This window comes from Rhinatrema bivittatum, chromosome 3 (assembly GCF_901001135.1).
Source record: "Rhinatrema bivittatum chromosome 3, aRhiBiv1.1, whole genome shotgun sequence".
In the NCBI taxonomy this organism is placed as follows: domain Eukaryota; kingdom Metazoa; phylum Chordata; class Amphibia; order Gymnophiona; family Rhinatrematidae; genus Rhinatrema; species Rhinatrema bivittatum.
Window position 1 is genome coordinate 361,170,008 of NC_042617.1, and position 12,332 is coordinate 361,182,339.

The 12,332-nt window shown below is 47.2% G+C and overlaps 1 protein-coding gene across 1 annotated transcript in view; it reads right to left on the reverse strand.

Moving 5' to 3' along the window:
* Positions 1–12,332, reverse strand: part of SPACA1 (sperm acrosome associated 1) — a 514,089-nt gene that overhangs the window by 42,976 nt on the left and 458,781 nt on the right. The window contains exon 6 of the mRNA XM_029595429.1: positions 2,447–2,564. Within this exon, the coding sequence (XP_029451289.1) occupies positions 2,447–2,564 (118 nt within the window). The remainder of the gene's footprint in view (positions 1–2,446; positions 2,565–12,332) is intronic.

Here is a 12,332-nt window from a genome sequence, read left to right on the forward strand (position 1 = left end):
ACGCATCCCAGATACAAAAGCCTACACTTTTTGCTAGCTAATCGAGTTAGCAAGGATCTCCTTATGGATGGGATTTGCTCTCCGTACCTAGCTTCTCTGCCTCTCCAACTTTTGGACTTTATCCTAATGGGTATCCGCTCCTCAGGGGCCTCTCTCATTTCTTTCAGGTCGCTATCAGGAACCGGTACTCGCTCCTCGAGAGCCTATGTTCCCTGACTCGCTGCCTGAACTTATCGCTTCTACTTGGAAGAAACCGCTGCCTACATCATCAATGAGTTACCAACTTTATTTCCTCAGAGCTTTTCCCTGGAATCAGGTACTCGCTCCTGCCTCTATTCCAGCTTCTGTGTCACTTTCTGGGAGAAACCACTGTGTGAGTAACTTTACCAATGAGGCTCTATACCAGAACACTGTGTATGCTCACTATCTCAGTTTTCTCCACTACAGCACAGCCATAGAGGGAATCGCTGTTCCAGTATGCTGAGGAACCCTAAGCCCAGCCGGGCTTCATCTCTACTCACTACTGCCACCTCTGGTGGCTTCTCAACTCTGTCTAATAAAAGATATAACTCTGTGTTGTGTGTCCCAAAGCTGAGCCTGACCCGTGGCCCCTCACGGGACTTCCCCCCGTGGGCGTGGTCAGCTGCCAGAGTCCAAGGGTCTATCCAAAACCTTACAAACAATAACAAGGAGACACACTGAGTATATCAGAAATAAATCTGCCTTTCTTTACACAAGGCAAATGTATTTTCAAACAATAGGTTACTAGAGAACAAATGTCTTTGCCATCATTGATATCACTATTATGGCCAAAGATTTGTAAATGTTCAGTGGCTTGAGGATGAAGAACAGTCTGACCCCTCAAAATCAATTTTTCAGCTGACCCATTGTTTTAGTTTGAGTACAGCACTCATTCCTGTAAATTTTGAGGCAGTAGCAGTCACAGACTGTGTGGTGCAGCCATTGAGGTGCTTACAATACATGGTAGTCATAGAGGAAGGCATGGATGACAGTGCCTTTCTGAGTCGGGTGTACAGATTTCTCACAGGGTCTCCCCCTTGCATGTTCCTTGCTGTGCCCAGTCACATCCTATCATACCACTCTTTGAAGCTTTTTACAGACACATAAGACAGATGTAACTAAAGATGCACTCCTGTTAGATTTCTTTTCTTCTGGACCTCTCCACTTTCCTTTGACCTCTTCACATGGAGTGTACTAGCTCTCCTATGGCTTCCTGACAAGCCAGGCTTAGTTTTATAACCTTTGTAAGCCAGTAGCAGTTAAGAGGAAAAGAGAACTGAGCATGCGCAGTTCAGCTTGCTCATGCTATTTAGCATACCCTAAGTAACAAGCTCACACTATTTGGCTAATGCATTTTTTGGTTTCAGTGGAAAAGAATATCATGAGCACACTATTTCTGATATTTTTTTCTGTGAGCATGCTAAATCTTTTGCACCATTCGCTAAGCAGCTTTTTAACATGCTTATTACATTTATTTGCAAGCCCATGCTAAAATTTGTTTTGTACAAGTTATATTGCATAAGCTCCATAGTGTAGCAGTAACACATTACTGTGCGGCACTGTATGTACTTTTGCCATAAAATCCTCTTTCACAATTTAGGTAATGACATCCCTACATGATATTCTAATAAGAACAGGCTTCTTTGCCTACCGAATATCTTTATAATTTGGCATGTCCCTCCAATTAATGTGTTTTTATGTAAAAATAATGTGCAAAAATCTAACTGTTGTTTTTTAAAAACAAATACTAAAAAGAACATTAAAGTATGCTGAGGACCTGGGGAGGGAATTTTTCAGAAGATATTACTGAGATATCTAAGTTATTACCCAGGTAAAATCGGAGACTGAAAATTATACCCCCCCCCCCCCCCTCCCCAACTCCATGGGTAAAAGTACTTATACTGCAAAGGGGCAGGACCAAGCAAGACATTTGTTGGGATTTCATTTTGAAATCCCTGTGTATGCTTCATAACATGGACTTTGCATCTACAAAGTCCACAGACAGTAAAGTACCCATGGTGCCAATGGCCCTCAAATTTTCAAAAGGAAACTCTACAAGGAGTTGCCCTTTGAAAATTCTCCTGCAGACTCATTGATACTTTGTTCTACAAGCCTGCAAGCCCACAGAATTTAAAAAAAATTGGCTCCTAAAGGGCTGCTATCAGTGAAATAAGAACCTATGCTTCAGACAATCATAATACAGTATTGCATCCCTTCTAATTCCATGCTAGAGTGAGAAATAATGGGTGAACTGCATGCAACTTGTTGAGAACTATTATTGAGATGAGATCCTCAAGGAATGTTTATAGTACTGTGATAGAGTATATATATAAAGATAGAGAAGTAAAAACTGTCATTTTTGCTTTATAACATCACAACTGATTCTACTTTGATTAGATAACTCAAAGACTGATTGTTCACTTACCACTGCAGCATTAAGAAAATTAATCCGAGGATCACAACAAGGAAAACCACAATACTAGTAATCAGGACAAACACCATAACTATATCCACACCAGTCTTTCTGCCTCTTGTTTCTATTTCTAATGAAAAAAATAAAGTTTGGTCATTATTGTCAGATCAGATTACAATTTGTGAAATAATAAACATTCTGCAGTTCAGTTATCAAATAAATTCTGCTTCTCATTTAACAAAACATTTGGCAATTGATGTCAGTTCAACCCCCAAAATGCTTTGATAGCAGCTGTTTAAAATATAAGGATGGCTTTTTGTACATACAAAATATGAAGTATTTGGGAGCTGAATCCCTCCAAGATCACTCCACAGTCACAAATCAACAATGAAGACTTATCTTCTCTTGGATTTCTGCCAGTTAGCATCTAATAATATACAATGTTTTGTTGTAAAATAAACACTTAAAGAAACTCTGACAGCTCAGGAAAGACATGGAACAGCATGATATTTAGGAAAATAAAATATCTTCTATTTTCATAAGTTCTAGAATTTCTCCTCTTTTCACTACTTAATACCAAAATGATTTTGATTGTTCTGTCACAAGAAGAGGACTCAATCAGTTATTGTGAAAGTGGTAAGGATTAGGGATGTGAATCGTTTTCCATATCGTCTTAACGATAGAAATCGTGTGGCAGGGCAAGAAAATCGTCTTAGGCACGATTTTTTAGTTAAAAAATCGTTAAAAATCGTTTTTTCCGATTAGTGCGCACTAACTGAAAATGATACAATTTGACACTTTTCAGGTCAGTTAAGGTCAGTTTAGGAATGAATATGTATTCCTATTGGCTGCCCTCTTATTTATTCATGTTACCAAGTTTCCTACTGACAGTATATGGGGGATGGGAAATGGAAACAGTTGGTAGCTTGACAAAACAAGTAATGTGATCAGTCAATGTGACTAGAACTTGTGCCCTAACCCTGATACCAGGGGTATTGTGATCTTCCTGCACACAGTGCCCTATCCCTATTAATACCAGGAGTGTTGTGATCTTCCTGCACACAGTGCCCTATCCCTAATACCAGGGGTGTTGTGATCTTCCTGCACACAGTGCCCTATTCCTGATACCGGGGGTGTTGTGATCTTCTTGCACACATCCCGATATCAGGGATAGGGCACTGCATGCAGGAAGATCACAACACTCCTGGTATTAATAGGGATAGGGCACTGCATGCAGGAAGATCACAACACTCCTGGTATTAATAGGGATAGGGCACTGCATGCAGGAAGATCACAACACTCCTGGTATTAATAGGGATAGGGCACTGCATGCAGGAAGATCACAACACCCCTGGTATCAGGGATAGGGCACTGTGTGCAGGAAGATCACAATACCCCGGAGGAGTGAGGGTCAGGCAGCTCCCCCCTGTCTGTGAAGCCAGCCTCTCACTAGTAATGCAGGGAGGGAGCTGTCTCAGACTTCACCATCCTCCCCCCCCCCCTCACCCACACACCATTCACTAGCTGGGACATGGGGGAAGTCAGGAGTGAGGGTCAGGCAGCTCCCCCCTGTCTGCGAAGCCAGCCTCTCACTAGTAATGCAGGGAGGGAGCTGTCTCAGACTTCACCATCCTCCCCCCCCCCTCACCCACACACCAGTCACTAGCTGGGACATGGGGGAAGTCAGGAGTGAGGGTCAGGCAGCTCCCCCCTGTCTGTGAAGCCAGCCTCTCACTAGTAATGCAGGGAGGGAGCTGTCTCAGACTTCACCATCCTCCCCCCCCCCCCTCACCCACACACCATTCACTAGCTGGGACATGGGGGAAGTCAGGAGTGAGGGTCAGGCAGCTCCCCCCTGTCTGTGAAGCCAGCCTCTCACTAGTAATGCAGGGAGGGAGCTGTCTCAGACTTCACCATCCTCCCCCCCCCCCCTCACCCACACACCATTCACTAGCTGGGACATGGGGGAAGTCAGGAGTGAGGGTCAGGCAGCTCCCCCCTGTCTGTGAAGCCAGCCTCTCACTAGTAATGCAGGGAGGGAGCTGTCTCAGACTTCACCATCCTCCCCCCCCCCCTCACCCACACACCATTCACTAGCTGGGACATGGGGGAAGTCAGGAGTGAGGGTCAGGCAGCTCCCCCCTGCCTGCGAAGCCAGCCTCTCACTAGTAATGCAGGGAGGGAGCTGTCTCAGACTTCACCATCCTCCCCCCCCCTCACCCACACACCATTCACTAGCTGGGACATGGGGGAAGTCAGGAGTGAGGGTCAGGCAGCTCCCCCCTGTCTGCGAAGCCAGCCTCTCACTAGTAATGCAGGGAGGGAGCTGTCTCAGACTTCACCCCCCCCCCCCCCCCCCTCACCCACACACCATTCACTAGCTGGGACATGGGGGAAGTCAGGAGTGAGGGTCAGGCAGCTCCCCCCTGTCTGTGAAGCCAGCCTCTCACTAGTAATGCAGGGAGGGAGCTGTCTCAGACTTCACCATCCTCCCCCCCCCCCTCACCCACACACCATTCACTAGCTGGGACATGGGGGAAGTCAGGAGTGAGGGTCAGGCAGCTCCCCCCTGTCTGCGAAGCCAGCCTCTCACTAGTAATGCAGGGAGGGAGCTGTCTCAGACTTCACCATCCTCCCCCCCCCCCTCACCCACACACCATTCACTAGCTGGGACATGGGGGAAGTCAGGAGTGAGGGTCAGGCAGCTCCCCCCTGTCTGTGAAGCCAGCCTCTCACTAGTAATGCAGGGAGGGAGCTGTCTCAGACTTCACCATCCTCCCCCCCCCCCCCTCACCCACACACCATTCACTAGCTGGGACATGGGGGAAGTCAGGAGTGAGGGTCAGGCAGCTCCCCCCTGTCTGTGAAGCCAGCCTCTCACTAGTAATGCAGGGAGGGAGCTGTCTCAGACTTCACCATCCTCCCCCCCCCCCCTCACCCACACACCATTCACTAGCTGGGACATGGGGGAAGTCAGGAGTGAGGGTCAGGCAGCTCCCCCCTGTCTGTGAAGCCAGCCTCTCACTAGTAATGCAGGGAGGGAGCTGTCTCAGACTTCACCATCCTCCCCCCCCCCCCTCACCCACACACCATTCACTAGCTGGGACATGGGGGAAGTCAGGAGTGAGGGTCAGGCAGCTCCCCCCTGCCTGCGAAGCCAGCCTCTCACTAGTAATGCAGGGAGGGAGCTGTCTCAGACTTCACCATCCTCCCCCCCCCTCACCCACACACCATTCACTAGCTGGGACATGGGGGAAGTCAGGAGTGAGGGTCAGGCAGCTCCCCCCTGTCTGTGAAGCCAGCCTCTCACTAGTAATGCAGGGAGGGAGCTGTCTCAGACTTCACCATCCTCCCCCCCCCCCCCTCACCCACACACCATTCACTAGCTGGGACATGGGGGAAGTCAGGAGTGAGGGTCAGGCAGCTCCCCCCTGTCTGTGAAGCCAGCCTCTCCCTAGTAATGCAGGGAGGGAGCTGTCTCAGACTTCACCATCCTCCCCCCCCCCTCACCCACACACCATTCACTAGCTGGGACATGGGGGAAGTCAGGAGTGAGGGACAGGCAGCTCCCCCCTGTCTGTGAAGCCAGCCTCTCACTAGTAATGCAGGGAGGGAGCTGTCTCAGACTGGTATCAGGGTTAGGGCACTGTGTGCAGGAAGATCACAACACTCCTGGTATTAATAGGGATAGGGCACTGTAAGAGATGACTGTAGTAGATTGAATAAAGATCTGATGTTTCTGCTCTCCTCACACCAAACAAAAACAACACACAAGCAGAGAAGCCCTTCTTACAAAGCTGAGCTAGTGAGTTAAGTAGGAGGAAAAGTAAACATACTGGTGCCAGTGTGGCTACTTAAAAAATACACTTACCAACAATCAATTACATATATTTGAACTGTGTACAGTTCCAGCCAGGATCACCTTTCTAAAATGCACAGTGATTGGCAAATTCAACATGCACTAGCATTTCAGGTGCCTGCTAACAAAAATAATAAACAAACAAGTTCTAGTCACGTGAGTGCTGATCATTACATTACTTTTTTGTCAAGCTTCCAACTGTTTCCATTTCACATCCCCCCAACCATATTGGTAACATCAATAGATAAGAGCACAGCCAGCCAATAGGAATACATACATACATATTCATTCCTAAGTGACCTTTACTGACCTGGGAAGTATGAACACTTTGTTTCATTTTCTGTTGGTGTTCGTTAGTTTCCAGTTCCATTTCCCATCCCCCCAACCATCACCTCAGTGGTAACTTGGTAACATCAATAGATAAGAGGGCAGCCAGCCAATAGGAACACATATTCATTCCTAACTGACCTTCAGTGACCTGGAAAGTGTTTATTTGTATCATTTTCAGTTAGTGCGCACTAAATCGAGTTAGTGCGCACTAACGGGGAGTTAGTGCGCACTAACTCGAGTTAGTGCGCACTAACACGATTTAACGATTTTTAACGATAAATCGTTAGAATTTCTATTGTATCGTGTTCTATAACGATTTAAGACGATATAAACATTATCGGACGATAATTTTAATCGTTGAAAAACGATTCACATCCCTAGTAAGGATGTCATAAGCAGGGCCATCTTTGGGCTGGTACAGATGTACCAGGTTCCATACCTCAAAGGACCCTGTAGCAGACTATTAGACAGCCCTGCCAGAGTTGCAGCAGCAGAGGACAATCCCATTAATCTGAACTCCCCACATGCTGCCTTTCTCTTTACTTCCCTTCCATCCCTCCCTTTCCTATTCCCCCTGGAGCCCAGCAGTATTGGGAACAGCAGCTGTAATTGGGGGAATGTAGAGGCAGACGAGGAAAAAGTGAAAGTGCTTAAAAAATATTTCTGTTCAATGTTCATGGAGGAAGGGCTTGGAGTAGGACCACAGCAAACTGTCAGCTGTCACAAATAGGAATGGAAGTGAGTCAACCTTAAACAATTTTCAGAAGACTGTCTTTGTGGTGAGCTAGCAAAACTATTTGTAGAAAAAGCAATGGGCTAGATAGGATACATCTGAGGGTATTAAGGGAACTTAGGGTGGTTCAAGCAGCTTTGCTGTCTGATCTTTTCAATGCTTGACTCAGGAGTGGTCCCAAAGGACTGGAGACAGGCAGCATTGATTCCTCTTCACAAAAGAGGAAGAAAGGAGACACATGAAAGCTACAGTCCGTTAACCTGACCTTGGTGATGATTAAATTAATGAAATTTTTGCTAAAAGAGCAGATAGTCCAATTTCTGGGATCCAATGGATTACAGGATTCAAGACAGCATGGTTTTACCAGAAGTAGGACTTGTCAGTCCAATTTAATCAATTTCTTTGACTGGGTGACTAGAGAATTAGATTAAGGAAAAGCATTAGATATAGTGTATTTGGATTTAGCAAGACCTTTGACACAGTTCTGCACAGATGACTTTTAAACAAAGGGTCCAATATTCAAAGCTGACTGTCTATGTAAGTTAGCCGGATAAGACTTATCCGGCTAACTTATATAAGATATTCAGCATCATTGCTATGCTACTGAATATCCCCATAAAAATTGCTATTTAGTCAGATAAATGTTATCTGGCTAAGTTTAGACCTGCTACTGAGCAGGTCTAACTTTGCCACTGAATGTAGCCGGATATTCAGCAGCCACCACTTAGCCAGATACGTCCTACTTATCTGGTTAAGTAGCATTTGAATATCGGCCTCCATCTGACAAAACTAAACTAAACTGAGTGCCCTACGTATGGGCATTAATGTGACTCACTGTTGAAGTGGTATAGTATGGTGAAGTATATAGAAGTATAGTGGTAAACATAATTCATTTCAAGGAAAGGGGGGTTACTAATAGGATGCCATAAGGATTGGTCCTCAGCCCAGGTCTCTTCAGCATTTTTGTAAGCGATACTGCAGAAAGGCTATCAGGAAGGTTTGATTTTTTACAGGCAAAGTAGAGTTGCTTACCTGTAACAGGTGTTCTCCCAGGACAGCAGGGTGTTAGTCCTCACATATGGGTGACATCATCGATGGAGCCCTATCATGGAACACTTTTGTCAAAGTTTCTTGAAGTTTGACTGGCACACTGAGCATGCCCAGCATGCCACTAACCCTGCAGCCAGAAGGGGACCCTCTTCAGTCTCGTTTGTAGCAAACGTACGAGCAAAAAATAAAATAATAAATCGTAAACGAATCCAATTCTGCGGGGTGGCGGGTGGGTTTCGTGAGGACTAACATCCTGCTGTCCTGGGAGTACACATGTTACAGGTAAGCAACTCTGCTTTCTCCCAGGACAAGCAGGATGGTAGTCCCCACATACGGGTGAATAGCAAGCTACCGGCTGAGTCATACGTATGAGGCCAAGCAGCACCGAACATGTGCAACAGGCACAACAACTGGGATGCTGTTGGCAAGGATGAGGCAGCCTGAAATTCACAGCGAGTCGAGGTAGGATGAGTTGGGTTCCTACACTGGAAACAAATTTTTTAGGACAGACTGGCCAAAGACAGAATCCTGTCATCCAGCCTTGTCCAGGCAGAAGTGAGCTGCGAAGGTGTGGAGAGAGCTCCATGTCGCAGCCCTGCAGATGTCAGCAATCGGTACTGAACGGTAGTGTGCTACTGATGTTGCCATTGCTATGACTGAGTGTGCCTTCACTCGTCCCTGTAGTGGAAGGCCTGCTTGCTGGTAACAGAATGCAATGCAGTCTGCCAACCAGTTTGACAGTGTTTGCTTGCCCACCGCATTCCCAAGTTTGTTCTTATCAAAAGAGATGGGTGGACTTCCTGTGGGCTGTAGTGCGGTGTAAGTAAAATGCAAGAGCACGCTTACAGTCCAAGAGCATGCTCACCTGGGTGAGCGTGAGGTCTTGCAAAGAAAGTGGGCAAGACTATGGATTGATTTATATGGAAATCAGTTACCACCTTAGGAAGGAATTTATTTATTTATTTATTTAGGATTTTTTTATATACCGGTGTTAGTGTGTACATCACATCGGTTTACATTATAACAGAAGCTTGGAAAATACATTAAACAGGGATGTACATTAAGGGGCGGATTTTCAGAGCCCTGCTCGCGTAAATCCGCCCAAAACCGGGCGGATTTATGCGAGCAGGGCCCTGCGCACCGGGAAGCCTATTTTACATAGGCCTCCCGGCGCGCGCAGAGCCCCGGGACTCGCGTACGTCCCGGGGTTCTCGGAGGGGGGCGTGTCGGGGGGCGGGGCCGGAGCGCGCGGCGTTGCGGGGGCGTGTCGGCAGCGTTTTGGGGGCGGGTACGGGGCGTGGCCGCGCCCTCCGTACCCGCCCCCAGGTCGCGGCCCGGCGCGCAGCAGGCCCGCTGGCGCGCGGGGATTTACGTCTCCCTCCGGGAGGCGTAAATCCCCCGACAAAGGTAAGGGGGGGGTGTAGACAGGGCCGGGTGGGTGGGTTAGGTAGGGGAGGGGAGGGTAAGGTGAGGGGAGGGCAAAGGAAAGTTCCCTCCGAGGCCGCTCCGATTTCGGAGCGGCCTTGGAGGGAACGGGGGGAGGCAGCGCGGCTCGGCGCGCGCAGGCTATACAAAATCGATAGCCTTGCGCGCGCCGAACCAGGATTTTAGTGGATACGCGCGGCTCCGCGCGTATCTACTAAAATCCAGCGTACTTTTGCTTGAGTCTGATGCGCAAGCAAAAGTAGGCTGATCGCGCTTCTTTTAAAATCTACCCCTAAACAGGGAAGTAATAAGGCATGGGCCATGTGAACGCATAGAGAGGCATAGAAATATAGAGTAACTGGCAGAAGGTTCAGAACCTAAGAAGATAAGGTTCAGAGTGCCGATTACTAACATGTTGCAAATATTAATGTATAACGAGGTAAATAACAATAAACATATGTTAATTATATACAATATGTACAGGAGTGCATAGATGTACAGATTTGCATGGTATTAAGGATGGAAGGTAGTAAGCTAAGGGGAGGACAGAAAATGGTCTAGGGTAGGGGTGGGCAAGTCCGATCCTCGAGGGCTGCAAACCAGTCGGGTTTTCAGGATATCCCTAATGAATATGCATGAAATAGATTTGCATACAACTGAGGCAGTGTATATGCAGGTCTCTCTCATGCATATTCATTAAGGATATCCTGAAATCCGACTGGTTTGCGGCCCTCGAGGACCGGAATTGCCCACCCCTGGTCTAGGGGAAGGGAGGTGGTTAGTCGGGGAATGCTTGTGTAAATAGCCATGTTTTTAGATTCTTTCTAAATTTGAAATGGCAGGATTCGAGACGTAGTGTTGATGGCAGGGTGTTCCAATGTGAGGGGCCTGCAATTGAGATGGCACGTTCTCTTGTAGTGGAAAGGTGTGCCATTTTTAGAGAGGGTACATGAAGAGATCCCTTGTTGATTGACCTGGTGGGGCGATTTGACTGTGTAAAGGTGAAAGGGTGGTCAAGCCAGTTAGAGTGGTGGGAGTGAATGGCTTTGTGGATAATTGTGAGCGTTTTGTACAGGATGCGAGAGTGGATGGGGAGCCAAAGCAGATCTTTAAGGATGGGGGTTATATGGTCGGTTTTGCGGACGTTTGATATGATTCTTGCCATGGCGTTTTGGAGCATTTGTAGTGGTTTTATGGTAGAGGAGGGGAGTCCTAGGAATAGTGAATTGCAGTAATCCAGTTTTGATGAAAGGGTGGTTTGGATAACAGTTCGAAAGTCATGGGCGTGTAGTAAGGGTTTGAGTTTCTTTAGCACCATAAGTTTGAAGAATCCGTCTTTAAGGGTGGAGCTGACGTGTTTCTTCATGTTTAGTTGTTGGTCAATAAGAACTCCCAGGTCTCTGACAGAAGGTTGTGCAGAGATGAGATTGAAAGCTGAGTCAGAGGTTAATGAAGGCTTGGGGGTGGAGTGGTGAGAGATGAGTAGTAGCTCGGTTTTATTAGTGTTTAGTGCAAGATGGAGATTGGTGAGAAGGGAGTTGATTGCTTTGAGGCAGGTTTCCCAGTGGGTTAAGGCATCAGATATGGAGGTGTGTATAGGTATGACGATTTGAACATCGTCTGCATATAGAAAGAATTTTAGTTTGAGATCTGAGAGAAGATGACATAGTGGGGTGAGGTAGATGTTGAAAAGGGTGGAGGAAAGGGATGAGCCCTGCGGGACTCCATGGAGGAGGGGATGGGGGGGGGGGGGTTGATAAGGCATTACCTATTTTTACAAGGAATTTTCTATTGAAGAGGTAGGAAGAGAACCGAGGAGGGCTAAGTCTGAGATGCCGATGTCTTTTAGTCGGGTGATGAGGTGGTTGTGGCATATGGTGTCAAATGCTGCTGAGATATCGAGAAGGGCAAGGATGTAGCTGTTCCCTTGGTCCATGCCCCTGAGGAGGTAATCGGAGAGGGAGAGAAGGAGGGATTCCATGTTGAAGTGTTTACGGAAGCCAAATTGAGCAGGGTGAAGGATATTGTGGTTTTCAAGGTAGTCAGTCAGTTGTGTTTTAACAACTCTTTCCATTATTTTGGCTATAAATGGGAGGTTAGAGATGGGTCAATACTTGGCGGGGTCCTTCGGGTCTAGGGAGGGTTTCTTTAGAAGAGGCTTGACTACTGCTTGTTTGAGTGTATCGGAGACTGTGCCTGTGGAGATGGAGGAATTGATAATGTCAGCTATGGGTTTAGCGATGGCGGATGGGACAGATAGCAGTGCTTTGCTGGGGATGGTGTCACTGGGGTGGGAGGATGGCCTGAGTTTTTTTAGGATGGTCTCGATTTCTTTGGTGGTTGTGAGGTCCAGGGAGTTTAAAGATAAGATGGGGGGAATGGGTCTTGACGTTGTGGGGTGGGGAGGGTTGGTGAATCTGGAAAGGAGGTTTGTTATTTTATCATTGAAGAATTGTGCTAGTTCATCACATTTGGCTTGGGCTTCGGGAGTCAGGGATCGT